The sequence below is a fragment of the Gadus chalcogrammus genome, chromosome 13 (assembly GCF_026213295.1).
Source record: "Gadus chalcogrammus isolate NIFS_2021 chromosome 13, NIFS_Gcha_1.0, whole genome shotgun sequence".
NCBI lineage: Eukaryota > Metazoa > Chordata > Actinopteri > Gadiformes > Gadidae > Gadus > Gadus chalcogrammus.
The window spans coordinates 6282092-6302407 of NC_079424.1; the positions used below are offsets into that span (position 1 = coordinate 6282092).

The 20316-nt window shown below is 47.7% G+C and overlaps 2 protein-coding genes across 10 annotated transcripts in view; both read right to left on the reverse strand.

The window, feature by feature from the left end:
• LOC130401833 (AMP deaminase 2-like) overlaps positions 1-15811 on the reverse strand; it is a 28784-nt gene extending 12973 nt beyond the window's left edge. The window contains exons 1-2 of one of the 9 annotated variants that reach the window (XM_056605826.1): positions 15668-15811; positions 15346-15404 (exon numbers count right to left, since the gene is read on the reverse strand). In XM_056605826.1, coding sequence (XP_056461801.1) covers positions 15346-15404; positions 15668-15681 — 73 coding nt within the window. In that variant the 5' untranslated portion in view covers positions 15682-15811. Of the gene's footprint in view, positions 1-4182; positions 4269-12042; positions 12594-12753; positions 13283-14311; positions 14400-15345; positions 15405-15583 lie in introns of those variants that run through there. The other 8 variants (XM_056605828.1, XM_056605827.1, XM_056605824.1 and 5 more) reach the window with 8 other exon arrangements.
• Positions 15812-18508: 2697 nt separating this feature from the next.
• On the reverse strand, positions 18509-19972 carry LOC130402605 (G-protein coupled receptor 61-like). Its single transcript, XM_056606833.1, has one exon. The coding sequence runs from the start codon at positions 19970-19972 to the stop codon at positions 18509-18511; it is 1464 nt and encodes a 487-aa protein (XP_056462808.1).
• Between the last annotated feature and the right edge of the window lie 344 nt (positions 19973-20316).

Below are 20316 nucleotides of genomic sequence, written 5' to 3' on the forward strand. Positions count from 1 at the left end.
CACCACGAGAGTTACCCTGAGCCGATATGTACACACAAACACAGCCCCACCTGGCCTTGACACCGAGGGGCCTTCCCCACTCCAGACCTGCTGGAAACAGATGACTCTCCACCCCACTCCACGCCATGGCCTTTCCACAGCATCACCAAAACCACCACACCGCAAATAACCCTAATCCCTAACCATAACCCTTGACCATTGTTGTCCGCCAGCGCCGATTTCACAAACACCACAGAGAGCTGGAGCGAAGAACTGCAATGCATTAAAAAAAAGCCCTACAATTGTGTGTTTCACTTTGCACAATTCAAAACAGAGATGTGGCGCACATCCCGAGTCATTAACTCATTTGGAGAGACTTGCAATTCTAGGGCCTCAGCTGGGCTGGGCCTGTTCCCGTCTGTAATTGGCGTCCCTCTTGTCTGCGTCTCCTCCATGGTAATTAGTCTTCTCTCCGTTTCTAAGGATAGGTGGCGACTGGTTGTTCTTGGCAATACACTTAAAATAGCACACTCACGCCGCATCTGTGTGTGTTGTGTGCGCTTTGAGCTCCGATAGGAGAGCTGCGTGACTCCAATGCGGTGCGTTGCGTGTGTGACAGGATGCCACCAAGGGCAGAGGGGAAGGGCACATGTTGTGCACATTCATGCAGTATGCTGTATGGCAGAAATGTGTGCACAAAGGGCGCATGGCATGCACAGCTATGCAGATAAAAGGATCAGTGCTTGTACACAAAAATATGCCTGCACCAACACACACACACACACACACAAACAACAACCCCAGTTTAGAGTACACATAATCCTTCGAGGCTTCTTAATCCAGCTTGCCCCGAACTCTTTTCATCACAGTGACATTAGGACAGCAGGGGGGCCCCAAGACTTACACACAGCCACAGGACGTATTCTGCAGAATAAATTACCCAAGACAAGCGAACATAGAGCATTTTAGCAGGAAAATACCACATATATGCTTTGATAAAAAGTGGAAAAAACTGTCTCAAGTTAGAAATCGGTCAAATACTGCTAGGGGGGATGTCAAAAATGTAAAAGTGTTCACAGCATCTCTTTAGTCAATGTTGTGGATTCAACATGTAAGACAAAGAATATTCTCCCTTTCCCTCAGAGAGACCCTGTTGGTTTTAAACAAGGGGTCTCAAACTCAATTTACCTGGGGGCCGCTGGAGGTAGAGTTTGGGTGAGGCTGGGCCGCATCAAGTATTCTACAAAAAAGTACAAATATCCAGTCCTCTCAAGCTTTACTATGAACAGTTCTGCAACATGAATGCTTCTTTGAACATGAATGGCTCTTTTGAACATGAACGGCTCTTTAAAACATGAACCTTCTTCAGAACATAAACTGTCCTTCTGAACATATGGCTTTTCTTGCCTACTCCTCCTGATCACTGCTGCTCTTCATCTGTTCATCATTTTAACACGAAAAAAAAAAAAAAGCCCTAGACGCGCAGATGTTTGCGTCAGAGAAACTGAAAAGTTTAAACTTCCAGGGTTGAATATTTTTGAGAAAAGATGCATGTAATAATTTCCTAAATGTAATACATGATTTTATCTCTTTAAATTTAAATTAATATGTGTCAGCCTCAACTTGATACAAAACACTCTTTCACACCGTTGATATTTCCTCTCCCACTGGACACACAGGAAGACACACACACACACACACACACACACACACACACACACACACACACACACACACACACACACACACACACACACACACACACACACACACACACACACACACACACACACACACACCACGACGTATCCAGGCCCATGCAGTTATAAAATGCAATCAAACATGTCAAAACATAGACATTTTCTATAAATAGCCTACCAACGTTTGCAGTGAGAAAAACTGATGCACATTTCATGCTCAGGGATATGAAGCTCCACAACTTGAGGAGCTCGGTTGCTAAGCGGTTCGTTTCAGATGCTTCAGTAAGCTCGAAATACATCAGAGGAGTCACACAGGAGAGAAGGGCGTATCTCCAGCGCAGACACACTTGGGAGAAGCCATACCATTGGCCTACGTACATTTCACCTCTGTCTTATGCAAGGTTTTTGTGCGCAGCAAGCTTTATAATTGAGGCCCCCGGGCAAGCGCAGCGACTCAGCAAAAAAAAAAGTAAAAAGAAAGTGACTAAACTTTTATGTCAAGTAGGGGGCCACAAAATATCGTCCGGCAGGCCGCAATTGGCCCGCAGGCCGCGAGTTTGAAACCCCTGTTTTAAACCATTGTATAAAGTGTGGGAGATCCAGATCTCTGCACATATACAGCCATGGGCAAGTGTGCGTTTTTCTATGAAAAGAACAGCTGTGAGGCCGAGTCACTTTGCCCTCGTGTCTCAATGTAGCCGCTTGGTGACCTCTTATAGCCCGATAATTCATTGAAGCAGCCAAGCTTCTCCTCAGAGCTTACCTCCCCCACCTGACCATTATCTTCACCCACCCACGAGTAAGATAGCAATGAACAACTCTGAGACTAAAGGCTTTTGAAGGCGAAACTTCGGTGAAAGAGAGAAGGAGAAGACGATAACGATGTAGATGTAAACTTCATAACCTTCAACAGCATTAGTAGGGATTGTTATTCTGGATGGTTGAAGGACAGTATGGGTAAGGGTGTGTGTGTGTGTGTGTGTGTGTGTGTGTGTGTGTGTGTGTGTGTGTGTGTGTGTGTGTGTGTGTGTGTGTGTGTGTGTGTGTGTGTGTGTGTGTGTGTGTGTGTGTGTGTGTGTGTGTGTGTGTGTGTCTTGGACACTTGTCAGCAAGTTCATGAACTCTGCAAGGATGAAACTACTTTGGCTTGCAGCAGACGTCCGCACATTAACCTCGTGCAACGATTGATCATTCTGCATCCATGCTCGGTAAACAAAGTCTCATGGACTACCAGCACAAATTACTCAATTAGCTGTAGATGTGCACATTAAATACAAGAAAAACACAGCTCTGTCTACAAAGAAAGGCTAAACGGTTCAATGTACAGCAGTGATGCAGAAAAGTCACTTATTAGGCTTTCATAAACCCAGCTCAGAAGACTTTGGCCCCAAAGTTACACAAGACCAAATGTTCAGCAAGACCATAAAAAGCACCCACACAAAATAAGCCATAAAAATCCCTTACCAACAGCCCATGGAAACCCCCAGTGAGACTTGAGCCCACATGATGCCAATGAGAGACTGAATTCCCAAGGGAGATGGCCCAGAGATATGACAGCATGTTCCCTTCTTTGTGCTGAAACACACTGAACCACTAATCATCACAAGAGTCCCCAAATGGCCCGTTCCACGGTACAGTTTAAATGTCGACATAATGAGTGGCGGGGTATCTCAGTGAAGCGCCACGGACCGCAAACGTACAGGAGCCTCGTTCACGTATGTCCTCCGTGCGACTCAAACAGTGTGGTGTTGCACCGAGTCTGAACAACAAGGCAGCAGGGCGGACCACCATCTCTACATTCTGCAGAGTGAACTAAACCTTCTCACTGAGAGGTGCGGGGCCCCACGCTAGCACACCGACGGCCTCGGAAGACACTGCAGCAAACTGGGACACAAGTCGACCGTCGCCGCCACAGACCGCACACTGTCACGCGGTGACATACCCCTCCTCCTCCCTCCACCCTCCGTCCATCTCGTACACCGCCCCCCCCCCGTCGAGATCTCCTCCACTGCTCTCTTGTGTGTACCGACAACTCCTCCCCGTTACGGCGTTATGGATGTCAAGATGGATGTGTTATTTTTAACATTTTACGTGGTGGAAAAAAGCTGGAGCCTTTAAACAAGACGGATCAACGTCTCGTCCGTCTCTGCGCGGACACTGGGCGGCCCGGTGCATCGCCGTGGTTACGGTACCTCAGAGGACGACGTCCCGCTAACACGAGCCGCCCTCACTACGCCACCACTGCTGCAGCCGCTGCTGCTGACGGCAGCTCCTCCTGGGGGGGATGCTGGGACCGGTAACTAGGCCTGGGACAGGGGCTGCAGTGCACCCTCCCCCGCCACAAACCAGAATAAAGAGAGAGGGGACAGAGGAGAGGGAGGGAGGGAGGGAGGGAGGGAGGGAGAGGGAGAGGGAGAGAGAGAGAGAGAGAGAGAGAGAGAGAGAGAGAGAGAGAGAGAGAGAGAGAGAGGGGGGATATTCACAGGCAGTAACAGCCCCTCACCTCTCAGTGGCAGGATCAATAGGATCGATGCGTTTACATAAATCTTGTGGAGGGGCCGGCTTCCTAGTCTGCTGCTGTTTTTGCTGCTCTGCTCAAGCTGTTATTCCATCCCCAGAAGATCCCTCTCCCTGGCTCCGGCTCGGTCTCTCAGCTGCTTCCTGGAGTCTGCCGGTTGTCTGTACACAAACAGCTCAGAGGCTGCCGTGGCTAAATACTGGAGCCGGAACATACCAAGTGGACCGAAAAAAGGGGGTGGGACTGGGACGAACCACTTCATGCTCTAGTGCAGCGTGGATTGGAGGAGGCCCCCTCCTCTCTCTCTCTTGCTGTGGTCACTCCCCCTTTCCTTTACCAATCCAACCCCCTTCTTGTGAGAGTGCTGGCCGAGGCGATCTCATTGGAGGAGAGCTGTATTGTGCCTGAACAGCTTGAGGGTGCTTTCATCCATCATGCTTATTAGATAACAATTTATGTTTGATCTTTATATTGGGGTTATGGGGTACGTGTGTGGGTACGTGTGTGTGGGTACGTGTGTGTGTGTGTGTGTGTGTGTGTGTGTGTGTGTGTGTGTGTGTGTGTGTGTGTGTGTGTGTGTGTGTGTGTGTGTGTGTGTGTGTGTGTGTCTGTGCAAGTGGGCTCGCGCGCGTGTGTGTGTGGGTATGTGTGTCATGTGACCACCCTATAGTGTTCATGCGTGCCGTCTGAATGGCCATATCTGAGCGTCCCAGCCGCCCAGTGTGGTCGGGTGGTGGACAGCCACTCTCCAGACTGCAGGAGCAAGAAGCCATGCATGTGGTGCGCTGCGACAAGGAGCCCAGTGTGGAATTCGCCAGAGGCAAAAGCCACACACAATACAACTATGGTCCAGCCTGAGTGAACACACACACACACACACACACACACACACACACACACACACACACACACACACACACACACACACACACACACACACACACACACACACACACACACACACACACACACACACACACACACAAACAAAGGTACTGCATTATGTGACGAACGGACAGCAGTCACCGGCCTGACGTGTCCTGCTTATTATGCAACAGTCCTATCTCCAAAACGCTCCAAAAAATGAGGAAGAGAACAGACGGGACTAATTAAGCAGCCGGCGGGGTGAAAAGCATAGTTCACAGGGAGGTGTTCCGCTGTTTGAACAGGAGCTTCAGAGGTTTGGTTTCCCTGTCTGCCTGCCAATGTCTACAACACGCACACCTAGCCCCGCCAGTCTGTCTGACAAGCACAAACGATGAGCACACTCATCACATTCATCTGAAGCTCCTTGCACACTGGGAAACGTTTAGAAAGAGGAGTCACAGTGAAAACGCTTTTCTGTCCCAAGTCCCTTGCATCCTATTGCCTGTGTATGGTAACACACTTTAGCTTGGCGGTATGGGTCCACTCTTTTAGGTTGTCCCCCCCATTGTAGGATTGAAAGCATGATATGCAGATGTTAGATAAAGCGTTCCAACCATGGGGGTACGTCAGACATCGCAAACCGTCGTGTAGCTTCCGTGCAATACAGAGGAAATCAGGTGGGGGCCAGGACAGTGTAGCGGTGACATGCAGCTCAGCCCACACAACTTTGCAGAGAGTGTATGCGAGGTGAAAGGTCTTAAGTGGGCCGCCCATCAGTGTACTTGTGTTCGATTGGATGGCGATGGCTGTCTGCTGATAGGCGGAGCATGTCCAGAGCGTCCACGCCAGTACAAGCCTCGCCAATCCATCAAAAACCCAAAACAGGAATTCCCAGAGATCAGTGTGTGTGCGGTAAAGCCGCTTATCAATTTCGGCAAATAAAGACTTCCTGTTGTGGGATTTGACCCACTTTGAAAAACGGGGCAATAACTCAAGCCAAGGAATGAGGTCATCCGTGCAACTCTCTGAGGCTGTAATATGAGGATTTTGGTGCTGAACGTGTGACAGAGGGAGGAACCACCCATGCAACCCTAAGTAATGAACAGCAATCACTTCCTTTATATGTCAACATGTATCGTGAACTGATTAAGGTATTTGGCTCCAAGCCTAGGTTCCGGGTTTGCAAACCCAAATATTTGTGGTGTGCTGTACCGGTTGAGGAAGAACTAGTTCCCTATGAATAACTTTGCATAGAAACAGCAAGGCGGAAGCCTGCGGTTTTGTTAGAAGAACAAACACACTCTCGTATCCTTGACACCTCACTTTAGACATTTGATGATTATCTAGGTTAAAATAAGTCTGACCTGAATACAATTATGAGCCCACAACCTTAAGTTATGTTGGCCAGTGAGTTTAATCATTTTATCCCTGTCCTGATATACAGGTATGTCCTTTATCTTGAATGAACATTTAATCGATTAGATATTGCACTTTCAAAATAGTCCTTGCCGTAATGAATTAGGATATTATTTAATTGAAAAATCACGGTGAGAAACAGCATACCCTGTCTCATTTAGAAAATGGGTCATGAAGTCCTGAAATTTACTTTGGCCGAAAAGTCAGAAAATATCAAGATGACCTTTTCCTAATTTTTACTTCAAGAGGGGTTACAGTTAGGTTGAGTGTTTGACGATGAAATGCAACACAGCATATAATACGCAACATAAATCTCACAGATCACCCGTCTCACGTCAACACTGTGTAAATTATTTAAGTTCACCTACATCCTGAGCAGTTTGGCATTTAAATGATTCTTCACTCAGCTTAGGTCATTTGCTTCAGCACATTATGTTAACCCTCGACCTTGGACCTTACAACAGCGTGCAGGGTTATTTATCACACTCAATGAGACTGAAGCCCCGCTGGTACAAACTGGTCCAAGAGGGATAGGATTGTTATCCGTCTTAGTGAATTAAATTCAGCATTATCACCTCTGTGATGCCGAAGCAGCATCATTCCTCCCCAAGGCCTCATCAGGACGGCAGATCCATTGGGTTGGTTTGGATACATTTCTTAAAACCCCGGGATTATCGCTACCCTCTCACACAAACTCCCCGGTGAATCGTTTTCTTTTGTTTTGCCCCAAAAGGCTTCACATCCAACACAGCTGCATACTTCAAACACACACACACACACACACACGCACGCTCACACCCACGCACACACACTCACACATGGGCTGCACTCATAGTATCTTGAAGAGCAAAGAGCCGCTCTGTGTTACTTGATACCGACGGCTTAACACGTAGCAATCAGTGATTATTCACCAGCTCATTAGAAACCTAAGTAGAGGGTTAAGAGACAGAGAGAGAGAGTGAGAGAGAGAGATGCAGAGAGAGAGAGAGAGAGAGAGAGAGAGAGAGAGAGAGAGAGAGAGAGAGAGAGAGAGAGAGAGAGAGATCTGAATCTGGTCCAATAACCTAGCCTGCTAGGCAATCTTAAATTGTGAAGGACAGTAAGCAGATAGTGATGAAATGCTAGAAGCACTTTAGCCATGTGTGTTTTAACTAAAGGGTGCACTAAATGCAATTGATAAAGCGTGCTCCTGTAGTGTAGCTTGTAACAAAAACAACAGTGTCAAAAATGTCAAAAACCTGGTCCTGGAGTTTTGGACAAACAAAACAATAGCACACGGTGTGCTAGTGGACTCGCTGCCCAGAGCTGGGAGGGAGTTAAAAACATTTGAGTTCATTGACTGAGAAACGACTCCCAGAATGGGATGTACATGCTCATTCAACACTAGCTGACACAGATTCAGCAGGGGTCAAACCAACATGGAGACAGATCCTCATTTAGAGGCGTCGGTCACTGCCAGGAGGGAGCCGCTTAGCTCCTACAGTGAAACACAACCCTTAATAAACTAAACCGCCCTGTGAATACTGTGTGGCAGCCTGAGGATCTACCACCATGGGGAGAGGACATCCGCTGGCCGTGGCTGTAGTCACGTTGGCTGTCGTTCACATGAGAGAGAGACAGAGAGGTAGAGAGAGAGAGCGAGAGAGCGAGAGAGAGAGAGAGAGCGAGAGAGCGAGAGAGCGAGAGAGAGAGAGGCAGAGAGAAACAGAGATGGATAGATAGGCAGAGATTAAGAGAGAGACAGAGGGAGAGAGGGTGAGAGAGACAGAGAGAGAGACAGAGGAAGAGACTGACTGATAGAGAGTGAGAGCAAGAGCGTGAGCTAGAGCGAGAGCGAGAGAGAGCGAGAGAGAGAGAGAGAGAGAGATTCTGTTGATCACAATAAAGCATCTGTTGGCTGCGTGGCTATCTGGTTACCCCCACCAACAACAATCGCACCTGCCAATCTCTTAAAGACCCCTCTTCCCAGTTCTCCTAAAGCCCTTCTCCAGATCCATTCAGCCTCTCTCCGTGTCTCACCCCGACTGCCCCTCCCTCTGCTATTCTTAGCGAAAACGAAAGCTCTGGAATTTTCCGTCCAACAGACCTGATGAGTTGGTCCTTAATAATGTCTGTGACTAACAAACAGTTGCATGACCGTAGATACTGTCAGCCACTTGTGAGCAATGGATGGTCGCCTGCTGCTATAGCAACCAGGGGGTCTGCTGGAGCTCAGACGCCCTCTAGTGGCGAGATGTGAAAGGTTCAGATTAAACGTCTCCCTCACACACATTGTTACAACTGTTCGTATTCTGCTCACTTTGTTTATTTGATCCACTATGTTGGGGTCACGTCTGAACACAGTAGACCATCGTCATCCTGCCAGAAAAGAAATATGTGGCCGTTTTCTGAGGTCAGACATAGTTGGATTTTAGGCAATGTTATTAAAAATGATGGCAGCACTAAATATCATTATAAACATATTACAAGACCCCTGTTCTGGCCCAAATCTGCTATGGAAAAGGATTAATTTGTACTCTTAGATGATGGACTCTGCAGGTATTGGATGAAATGCATAATAATAACTGCTATTCTCTGTTTCAATCTGTTTAAACATATCACTGATGTCAGAGCTCTGTGAACATGGCCTTAGGTTTAGAGTGTAGCTGTTCTATAATGTCGATCAGATTTGGTCCGAAACCCTGCTGGATGTGTTCCCCGTTTCACATCCTGTCTCGAAGCAGGACACAATGACCCAAGTCCCAAATACATCATAAGACCGACCACACAACTCTGCTCTCTCAAGCTCACACTGCTCTCTGGTCGTCCATTTCACAACCTGGTTAAGCTGTTTAGACATGAGGGTTGGGATTCCTGCCTGCATCCCATCAAAGTACATTGATTATTATGAATGAGTGTAGACGTAATTGAGGGGATGTGGGGTGAAAAACGACCACACTGTGATGAGGCAGTGGTGCATAGCTCTCTTGGCAGTCACCGGTCTGGGAAGTAAGCTTTATCACTTTATGACAGCGCTCACTTCCTCTCTCTCTCTCTCTCTCTCTCTCTCTCTCTCTCTCTCTCTCTCTCTCTCTCTCTCTCTCTCTCTCTCTCTCTCTCTCTCTCTCTCTCTCTCTCTCTCTCTCTCTCTCTCTCTCTCTCTCTCTCTCTCTCTCTCTCTCTCTCTCTCTCTCTCTCTCTCTCTCTCTCTCTCTCTCTCATTGGCTTCAATGTTTGCTTGTTGCTATAACAGTCAGAAACAGTCTTGGTCTATAGTGTCAGTAAAAGGCACTCTAAGTGATGTGGTCGTTTTGGCTAACTTTGTGTCCTTGATGCAGTTAGAACTCATCTCCCTCCTCCTTCTTCTGTCTCCTGATTGGATAAAGTGGGACCGGGATACCAAAACTACTGATGAATCGTTAGTGTAGCGCAAAGGGACTGGGAGACCCATGTTACTGACTCTATATCTGTGATCGCTGTCAGAATATCTAGCCATATTATACTTATTTAACGAAAAAATTATATCTCTGACAGCGCCTTTAAATGTACGAACAATGTTCAAAACAATAGATGGGATTCTACCCAAGATTTTATTTTAAGATGTTTTTACAGTTTCTCAAAATAACATAAGTATTAAAGGTTGAAAATCATCTACAGCTCACATGTCTCTTCCCTTAGCATAAAAGATACTGTGTTCCCGAAATAGGATTGCATTGGGTACAAAGTGTACATTATCTCAGTTCCACGGCCTGGGAGTGCTGTGTGTGTATGAGTGGGGGTGGGGGGGGGGGGGGCTGTGCTAGGCCTTTTTGCAAAGGTAATCATGCAGGAGAGAGGGGGGGTATCCACACACCCATCAGCTTGTATAGCTATAATAATAATACTATAGTCTATAAGGTGCTACCCCTATGTGATGCATTCACAATGTGGACATGGGCTGATAGATGTTCACAGGGAAAATGTGCACAGGGAGAGACAGAGCATATGAGAGAGAGAGAGAGAGAGAGAGAGAGAGAGAGAGAGAGAGAGAGAGAGAGAGAGAGAGAGAGAGAGAGAGAGAGAGAGAGAGAGAGAGAGAGAGAGAGAGCGAGGGAGAGGAAAAGAGGAATGGATTCCTCCTCCATCAGAGAGCTGACTGGGCAGTCTTGAGCCTCACCAACACGGCACAGTAACACGGACACAACACAGCTGCCTCTAACAGCTTCAAACAGAGTTTTCACTGGTTTCCACTGTTGTGTTCCTCGGGCAGGAAGACAGATGGTCGTGTTGTGATCAGACTACAATGAGAATAGTGAAACAGACCAACAGACCAACAGTTTATCCACTCGAAATGAGCAAAGGCCTGAGTGTGCCAGCGACTTGAGGCATGTTGCATGAGGCTGCACTGGAAGAATGTCTCTGCACGGGGCTCAGCCACGCAGCAAAATGTGGGGACTGAAAGGACGGCTGGAGATGGAAGACCTCTAAGTTATTTATTACTGCAGCAAAGATAGGCGGCCTCAACCCCGTGTGTGTGTGCTTGCTTTTACATCGTCCCCCCACACCCTTCATCCAACATTGTTATCCCTAAGAAGCTCAGAAAATAGCCTCAATGTTAACAAAAGATGTTTCATTGTTTACATTGCAGTTTTATTGTAAACAAACATAGCCTTACCACTATAGGCTAGGTATATGTACAGATATCCTTATATAGGCAAACCACTAAAGCATAACTGCTCCACTGTTTTACCCTCAGGATTTAGACGGGTCTAACAGGAGGCAAGGGTTAAAAACAATAACAACTAGGGCCTCACAACAATGAGTTTAAGGATAAAGATTAGTTATACTACTATAATTAGGAATATAATACTATTGCCACTACAGAAAAACAAAATAGGAACGATAGTTCAGTTGTTTCAGTAGAGCCCATCGTATTAAGTATCTGTGGGACTATTGAGTTGTTCTGAACAGGTGTCACTGTGTCCCAGGGACGTACCAATGGCTGATAAGTAGTCTGGCTTTGGTGTTCAAAGAGCTCGCACAAGCCCCCGGTGTGACTCTCACACACACACACACACACACACACACACACACACACACACACACACACACACACACACACACACACACACACACACACACGAACACACACACACAGAGGTGTGACTTACAGGTGGGTTTGGAGGTTAGAATCCAGTCGATAAAATGACAGAAGAATAGGGCCTTCGGAGAAGCCCAATACCCCTGCCAGGACGTCACCTTGGCGCCCCCCTGGCACCGATGCACAAATAAACTCTAGTCCAATCAAATGGTCTGAATGGGATTTGAGATAGGAGCTGTGTTGCAATGGCCTCTTTTTGCTACCAGGAAAAACAACAACCAAACATGTGGGAGGAAGTCTTGCTCAACCAGTTCTGTTTTAAAATAATTATGATCATCTCGAAGAAAATAATGGTGATAATTAAGATCCATTCAAGGGCATGTATATCACACTGAAGAGGTGATTCATGTTGAGATAAGATCATGAAGAACACCTCACAAAGCAAAAAATATGCAGTCTAAGCAGGTTGTCTCCATAAAGGAAAGAGCTAAAAAGTTACTTACAGAACGCTCAAAGCACAGACAGTATATGGCCAAGTGGCTCGAAGAGTCATGCAAACGGGGCAGTTGTCAGGTTGACCGATAGATAATAAAGACCCTGACGTTAACAGCAGATAAGGTCTTAAGACACGCAGGCAGTTAAACCGCAACAAACGGACCCCCAGAGGGCTGGCCACAGAACCCCCCCCCCCTATTGCTTCACTCACTGACTAAACTGCTGACTGTCAGCACTGCTTCCTACCCTGCATGTATGTGTTGACTTGAACAATTTATCGAATGAGGAACGCAAACTGACAAACGACCTGCCTGAGCGGGCGTGAAGTCCTGTTTCGCTTCCTGTCAGAAGAAGGTGGATGATGGTGTATAATTAAACACAATGTACAGCAAATACTATCTATTATTTAATAAGAAAACTGTGTTCGAGAAATGGTGTCGACAAACTGCAGCAAAAGTGCTCTCCGGTACGAGAAACAAGTGTCTAAGCTTCGGTTGAAAAAACATTCAAAGACATAACAGAAAGACACAAAAGAGTCCCAGATTCTGTGAAGTGCCCCTTGCTGCTGCTGCTGCTGCTGCTGCTGCTGCTGCTGCTCAACATCTGTGTGCTTATCTTTACTCCGGATCCCCCTCCCCCATCCTCCATCCTCCCCACCAAGCTCCCTACTAACGTGCTCCCCGTCCTTCTCTCCCCCCCCCCCTTCCCCCGCCACTCACCAGGCACGGTGGCGCTCTGCAAACTGCCCCTCTTGTGCAAGGTGGGCTTGGCTCGAGCCTTCCCTTGTCCCTCGCCCGCCCCCGAGGACGGGGCGCCGGAGGTGACGGGGGTGGAGGCGGCGGAGGTGGAGGTGGAGGTGGCGGTGGAGGTGGTGGACAACATCTTGCTGCCTGTGCGCGGGCTACGACTGGAGCGGAGTGAGTCAGAGCTGTGGAGCGACCGGCGGAGGCAGAGCGAGAGCGAGAGGGAGAGGGGAGCAGCGGCGCCTGCCCCGTCGGAGCTGCGCCGCCTCACTCCGGACAGCAGGGGCAGCACGAGCCGCGCCAGGCCCGAGGGGGCCCCTCTGCTGCAGAGCAGGCTCCGCCCCCCCCGGAGGCAGGAGTGGGTCAGCAGCGTCGGAGAGGCTCGGGCTTCCCTCTCTCCTGCCGGGAGGGGCCCGCCTCCCCCGTTGTCATAGCAACCTGGAAGCCCGCTCCCCGTAGCCGTTGCGGAGGAATAATGCAACAGAGGGGGACATTGCTGACCGCTAGCATGTCACGCCGTAGCTGTGACGCCGGGGCTGCAACGTGGGACAGGCTACACCGCGCGACAAGGTGAGCTGAGGACGCAATGATTTCCTGCTCCAGCGGTAAAAATAGAAACAAGAGACGTTGGAGCTGGTCAGAGCAGAAAAACAAGCTGAAGTGTATCACAACCGAACGGGCGGGAGTACTCCTCTAGCAATGACAGCAGCAGCAAACTACAGAGAACTTGGTGGGAGGTATGAAAGTGAAAGTCTAGCCTCAGGTAGCCAGCCTAGCCTCAGGTAGCCAGCCTAGCCTCAGGTAGCCAGCCTAGCTTCAGGTAGCCAGCCTAGCTTCAGGTAGCCAGCCTAGCTTAAGGTAGCCTGACCAACACCAATCTTATGTACTTATTAAACGTATGAGCATGAACAGGGAGTTCTTGAAAACACACACAAAACACACAGCCAGATTAGGTTCTTTACACCTGACAGCGTGCATTATAAATAGGAACAATGAATAGAAGAGGATGATCAGTTAACACAATGTCAGAGGAACCTGTCCACATCATTGTTATGCTGTAGGTTCAGTTAATGTTAACTAGCCTGATTAAATAAAAAAAAAAGTGATGATCATGCATCCATGATACACAAAATTCATGAAAGGCTTATGGTTCTTTTATATCTGTGTTATAGATAGATATGTGTCATGCACACATAAAAGTGGAAGGGCTTTTAACAAATAAACAGCATAAAACCCCATCTAGTGGACAGGCAGATGAACTGCAGCCATCGCAAAACAAATAAGCAGACGTTAGCCATTGTTCTACTCGTGCATGCCCAGCCGTTATAGATCGGACATACTGACATAGATCCTCTCAACTTAGAAAAAACCAATACTCAACCAATACAAGTCCTACATTACTCGTTGGCAACAGAGAGACAAGATTACAGAGAGACAGGTGAGACCGAAACAAAGAGATAAAACCCCAAGTATCAACTAACTCAAACGTGTAATTATTAAAAACATGCATTAGCCTGAAGCCATATTAACACACCTTTCTCTGTGCTTCTCCTTCTTCGCTCGAGCTCGCTGTGATTCCTATTAAAGCACAGGGCTGGCTGCTCTGCTGGGAACCAGACTACTGAAACCACAGTTTGCTATTTTCTTCCTTCCCCCAGCTTGTGAAATTCCTCATTTTTGTTTGCGGAAGGCAAATTGCAAAACCACACTCCTTTCAAGGCCATGTATATTTATGTTTAAAAGGAGATATAAGCCATTCCAAATGCAAACTAAACTTTTAGGACAGAACATTTTGACTCAGCGATGAGGAAAATAAGTCAAGATTCTAATGGTACGGGCCTCTATTTGGTTATAGGTGCAGTCATAACATAACGGCAAAGTTAGTCTCACCTCTGGCTGTTACATATAGTGGATAGTTTACCTCTGTTAACACAAACATTCGCGTTTCCATTACATTTATTTAGTTGATGTTGGTCCAAAGTCAACAACGTGACTGTAGCAGAGACATCCATGTGGTCTTACCACAGAATAAAGCCAAGCACATGATACCTAAAACAGACATCCATTATGAGTCAACAAAATAACATTATTTAGGCCTGTCATTCGAGGGTCAAATTGTCCTGGATGTTTATCTTGGCCATATCTCTCCTTTCAACATCTAGGGTATTTTTCTTCTCTCAACAGCAACAGGCCTTGAAGAGGGTTAAAGATTCACAAGATGTTTAACTTCAACTGAACCTTTGCACTTTTCCTGAGGAAATCTCAACGAAAATCATCTGTTGATTTAGTGGGGGGGTTGTGTATAACTTTAATACCATAACTTAGTACTAACCCTAAACAAGCATATAAACATGCAGAGTTGTGCTTCGAAGTAGTGTTTGTGCTGCTAAAAGAGTATGCATCGGCAAGAACAGTAGAAAGCCCTCTTTGTACGGGGTTAGGAACTTAAAACCTCTGATAATGATGCTGCGCACATTCACACGCACGCACACGCACATGCGCGCACACACACACACACACACACGCACACACACACGCACACACACACACACACACACACACACTTACCACTAGACATCTCGCCCGTCTGCAGATGCGTCAGTAGAAAGTAGGAAGGGCTGACCGCTCTGCAGAAACAACAATAGCCCTTTGTTTAAGACTTAACATTACGCCAGCGAGAAGCTAGCAATTTGTATAACAAATACAATCAAAATAAATGATACACGTGATCATTATATTTAGTTTGAGTTCCATGGCGATTATAGCACATGTTGTAGGCTAGCTGGAATAGTAATGTGAATCTTACCCAGTTTTAATGACACAAAACTCAACACTTCAAATTAACCTCATGAATGGAACCTACTTCGTGTTACAGAGTTAGCTCCCCTACATGTATTTTTTCATCAACAGTTGATGTAGGTAGTCACTCGATTCCTTCTCTCTATCGGGGTATTGTTGTCATCTGGATCCATACGGGATGCACATTTGATAGCTGTGTTGACGTAGGTCGATTCCTTGTGTAACAAGGAAAGCGTCTGCATTGGCACTTAAAGGGGCCGTCGTTTCTAAACGGGGCGCTTTAGTCTAGAGTGCCGCTGGCTATCTGCAGCCGGGCTGTTTGAAATAATGTAATAAAAATAATAAAAATGTTTTTGTGTTTTGTCTTCCTTTTTTTCGTTGTAGGCTATGTCTGGCAGGGAGGTTTTTGGAAAGCACCATTCGAGCCAAAATAACTGTTTATTATTGTCTGCTCCTTCCCCTTCGTTTCTATCTGCAGTTAGGCTTGTCCATTTACAGTTATGTGGTTTGGAAAAGATTTAAGGTTTGGTTTATTAAATACACAATGTTTGTGTTGAAAATTGGACGATGAATTGTAAAACACTATTTTATTTCCTCAGAGACCCTGGCCTACTTCAGTTCATCATGTGATTGATTTCGCCAGTCAAACAAGCCTTCATTTCTGTGGAAATAAAAATTGCTCTTCCAATATGGAATGTGCGCACATCAAATATCATATAAGTAGTAATAGACAAGGTTGTATTCTTGTTTTCCCCAAAGAGCAGGCTCCTCCCACCACCTACTACAGCATTTAGAAATGTCACTAGGTTTAAGTTGCCATGGAGATGGTTGAGCCTGGAGAAGCTGGGGGCGGGGTTGACTGAGGTCCATTGCTGAGGTTTGAGGCCTGTTCATTCTACATGTTTAACCACCACATCTGTCTAACCAACTATCAATGTATCTGTCTGTGTCTATCTGTATATCTCTGTATCTATACCTGTTCATCTACAGATACAGTAGGTATCTGTCTGTCGTCCATCTGTCCGTCCGTATGTCCGTCCGTCTGTCCGTCTGTCTATCTGTCTGTCTATCTATCTGTCCGTTCTCTCTCTCTCTCTCTCTCTCTCTCTCTCTCTCTCTCTCTCTCTCTCTCTCTCTCTCTCTCTCTCTCTCTCTCTCTCTCTCTCTCTCTCTCTCTCTCTCTCTCTCTCACCCTCTCTCTCTCTCTCTCTCTCTCTCTCTCTCTCTCTCTCTCTCTCTCTCTCTCTCTCTCTCTCTCTCTCTCTCTCTCTCTATCTCTCTCTGCATACGTATATCTCTTCATATGTCTGTCGTTCATCCTTCTGTGTGTCTGTCTGTCCTTCCTCCTGTCCTATTTCTGTCCTCTCTCTGTCTGCCCGCCTGTCCTGTCAAACGGTTTGGCTGCCTTTGTATGCTTTGTCTGCCTGTCCGCATGATGTCTGTACATCCTTAAACCGCCATCTCCCATATAAAGGTCAGACTATCACTGCAGGCTTTTGAACTTCAAATGATACGCTTCGTTCAAACTGTTTGAACTTCATCCCTCGGTCCACCTCCTACAGTGTAATGTGAAGGTAGGCCTGCACGACTGTCACTATACAACTATGGAGGCCCAAGTGATTAAACCTTCGACAATATCTCTCCGAACCATCAACATAGAATACACCTGCGGTAGAAGTAAAGTATTTTTGGTTGCTTTTTAACATTTGAAAAATTTAAGATTAGAAGCACTGTAAATAAGAGATTTAGTTAGTTGCATAAATTATTATTGCCTCAAAAATCAGAGTGAGTTACACTTTAAGAAGTGTGAATGCAGCTATGATTTCTATCAACCATTTTTAGCGATTGCGATGTACTCTAAGTTAATCTATTTTGTCTCTTTTTAAAGAAGATGAGGACTGGAAGAAATGTCATCCAAAGATTCATAAAAACAATGCAATTCCTGATGGGAATAATCTTTCAATTAAATGAAATAGAATGAATTCAATTATGTAAAGATAATCCAATGTAGAACATAACTGATGTAAGCAAACAATTAGCAGTTTAGCCTGGCAAATATAAAAGGAAGATATCTATAAACAAATGATAGCTGTTTTATTTGGACCATTATATAATTACACTTCATACAATGGTCAGGCGAATTAAACTGTACATTTTGGTATGCAATGACTAAAAGGCACATTAGGCTACCTAATGTTTTCAAGTGACAGCACAGTCCTGCCATGGGAAATGCTCTTTCTAGATTATTTTGATTATATTTAATGTTAGAATTTAGAATTGTCTTTGCTATCATTGCCATAGCACAATTGAACTGATTATTAGTTGAACATTTTCGTAAACAATGACCAATTGATCATTGATTCGTCGTGACGTCTAAATATTTTGTTATTATTTATATTCCAAATGGAGGAAAACTTCCTATATCTCAAGGGCCCCTTACAATATAACAGTAACATAATGGCCATGGACATGTGTTCCTAAATGCTGCCCAATATATCCTGAATAAATGAATCTGAAAATATTGAGCATTAATGACATTCCTGCCAGCCCACCCATAAAATCAAACAGGTATCTAATTTGTACATCTTTTAATTTTTTTAACGTATAACATCAATAAAAACATTGAATTTACATCAAGTCATTTACTATACAGGGCAGAGAAGTTATTTCCAAGGCAATAGGGTAATTGTTGTTTTTTCTCATAAATGTTGTTAGAAATTACGTAGAAAAATTAATTTCAGAGGATTTCAATTGAAATTCATTATAATTTGAATGTATCACAAGTGCATTTTTTTGCAATGGAACAATAGAAAATAACCTAGCTAAACTCATAAGCTACCATCCGTAACGGATTTGGGACAACCTTCAGCAAAACGATGCCCTGAAACACAATAAACAACGAGATAAAACGATACAATCCTCCTTCGTGACCCTAACTGTCTTTTATTATATGGTTGTTTTTTTTCACGTGCTCACTATCCGTGAACTCTGCCGTGTCCTCGGCGATCTGCCCGGGAATCCTGAAATCGATAGGAACGGCCTGCGGGGCTTGAGTGGCCTGAGCGTGGACCGCGGGGCGGCACGCCTCTCCCTTGGGGCTGGACGTGCCCTGCGAGTCCGGGGGGTCGAGGTTACACCCCGTGCCCTGGAGGAACTGCAGGAAGTTCTCCTCGATGGAGCCCTCGCGGCCGTCCAGGTCCTCGTCCTCCGGGCGGGCGCGTCGGAACAGGCAGGGCACGTGCTTGCCCAGCTCCTCGCGGATCTGCCTGTTGAGGCAGCCGTAGAAGAAGGGGTTTGAGGTGAAGCAGAAGTAGCCGATCCAGGTGACCACCTCCTCCAGGGAGGCCAGGGCGGCGGGGGGGGTGGCCGCCACCGCCGAGTACAGGTGAAAGGAGAAGTAGGGCAGCCAGCAGCAGAGGAACTGGCCGCCCACGGCCGCCAGCACGGCCGCCGCCTTGCCCCCGCCGAAGGAGGACCTGTGCGGGGTGGCGCGGGCCGTGCCCGTGCCCGACCCCGAGCTGGTCACCATGGTGGAGCGGCTGCTGATGGACTCCAGCCGCTGGCGGCGGGGCGTGTCCATCCAGGTGGGCAGGGGCCCGCGGTGCATGGCGGCCACGCGGGCCACCTTGAACATGTTGCAGTACACCACCAGGATGAGCAGCAGCGGGCACAGGAAGTACACCAGCGTGAAGAGGACCATGAACACCAGGCGGTTGGAGCCCCCCACCGTCCAGTGCAGCGAGCACCGCCTGTGGCCCCCCGGGGACGGCGCCGGGGGGCCCCCGGGCCCGCCGCCGCCGCCGCCTCCTCCGACCCCGCCGGCCGCCGCCACCCCCACCCCCACCCCGCCCCCGTCCAGCAGAGGGCCCCGGCCGCCCTGCAGGAGCCAGGCCACCAGGGGCAGGACGGACATGGCCAGGGCCTTGACCCAGATCCCCACCAGCACCGAGGCCACCAGGCCCACGGTCATCTTCACCTCGTAGCGCATGGGGTGGATGACGTAGTAGTAGCGCTCCACGTTGATGGCGGAGATGGAGAGGATGGCGGCGCTCACCAGGCACACGCTGAGGAAGAGGTAGCTGCGGCACAGCGCCTCCCCGAAGAAGGCCCGGCCGGAGAGCATCCCCAGGGGCATCAGCACCAGCGCGGCCAGCAGGTCCACCGAGCACAGGTGGAAGACGAACGCAAACTTGTGGAGCTGCGGCGCCTTGGCGATCACGGCCATGACGGCGCCGTTGCCCACCACGGCCAGCAGGTCCATGAGCAGCATGGCCAGCAGGGCTAGGCAGTGGGAGAGCGCCCAGTCCTGCGCGGGGGGCACCAGCGAGGCGGACATGTTGGAGGCGGAGTGTGCGTGCGGAGGGCTGTGTGAGGAGGAGTTCCACGAGGGCTCCATCGAGGCGCGAGGCGGGGCAGGCGCGAGGCGGGATCCGTCACAGGCCCATCACCCATCCTTCACAGCCGGGGAGCTTGGGGTGTGAAGACGAGGTCAGCAGCGTCCCCCCCGGTGAGGGGAGCCTGATCCGAGGCACGGGGATCTGGGTCCCTGGGACACAGCTACAAAGACTGCTGTCTCCAGAGCGGTCAGGGTAGACCCTGAGGAGAGAGCGGGAGAAGAACAAGAGGAGTGTCATCTGTTTGCAGCGAGGGAATCGTTCCGTTTGGTATCGTCCCCCCTCGGAACAGAGAGGGAATAAGACATCCACGCTTCTATCTAGGGTCCACCTGAAACCTGTTGTG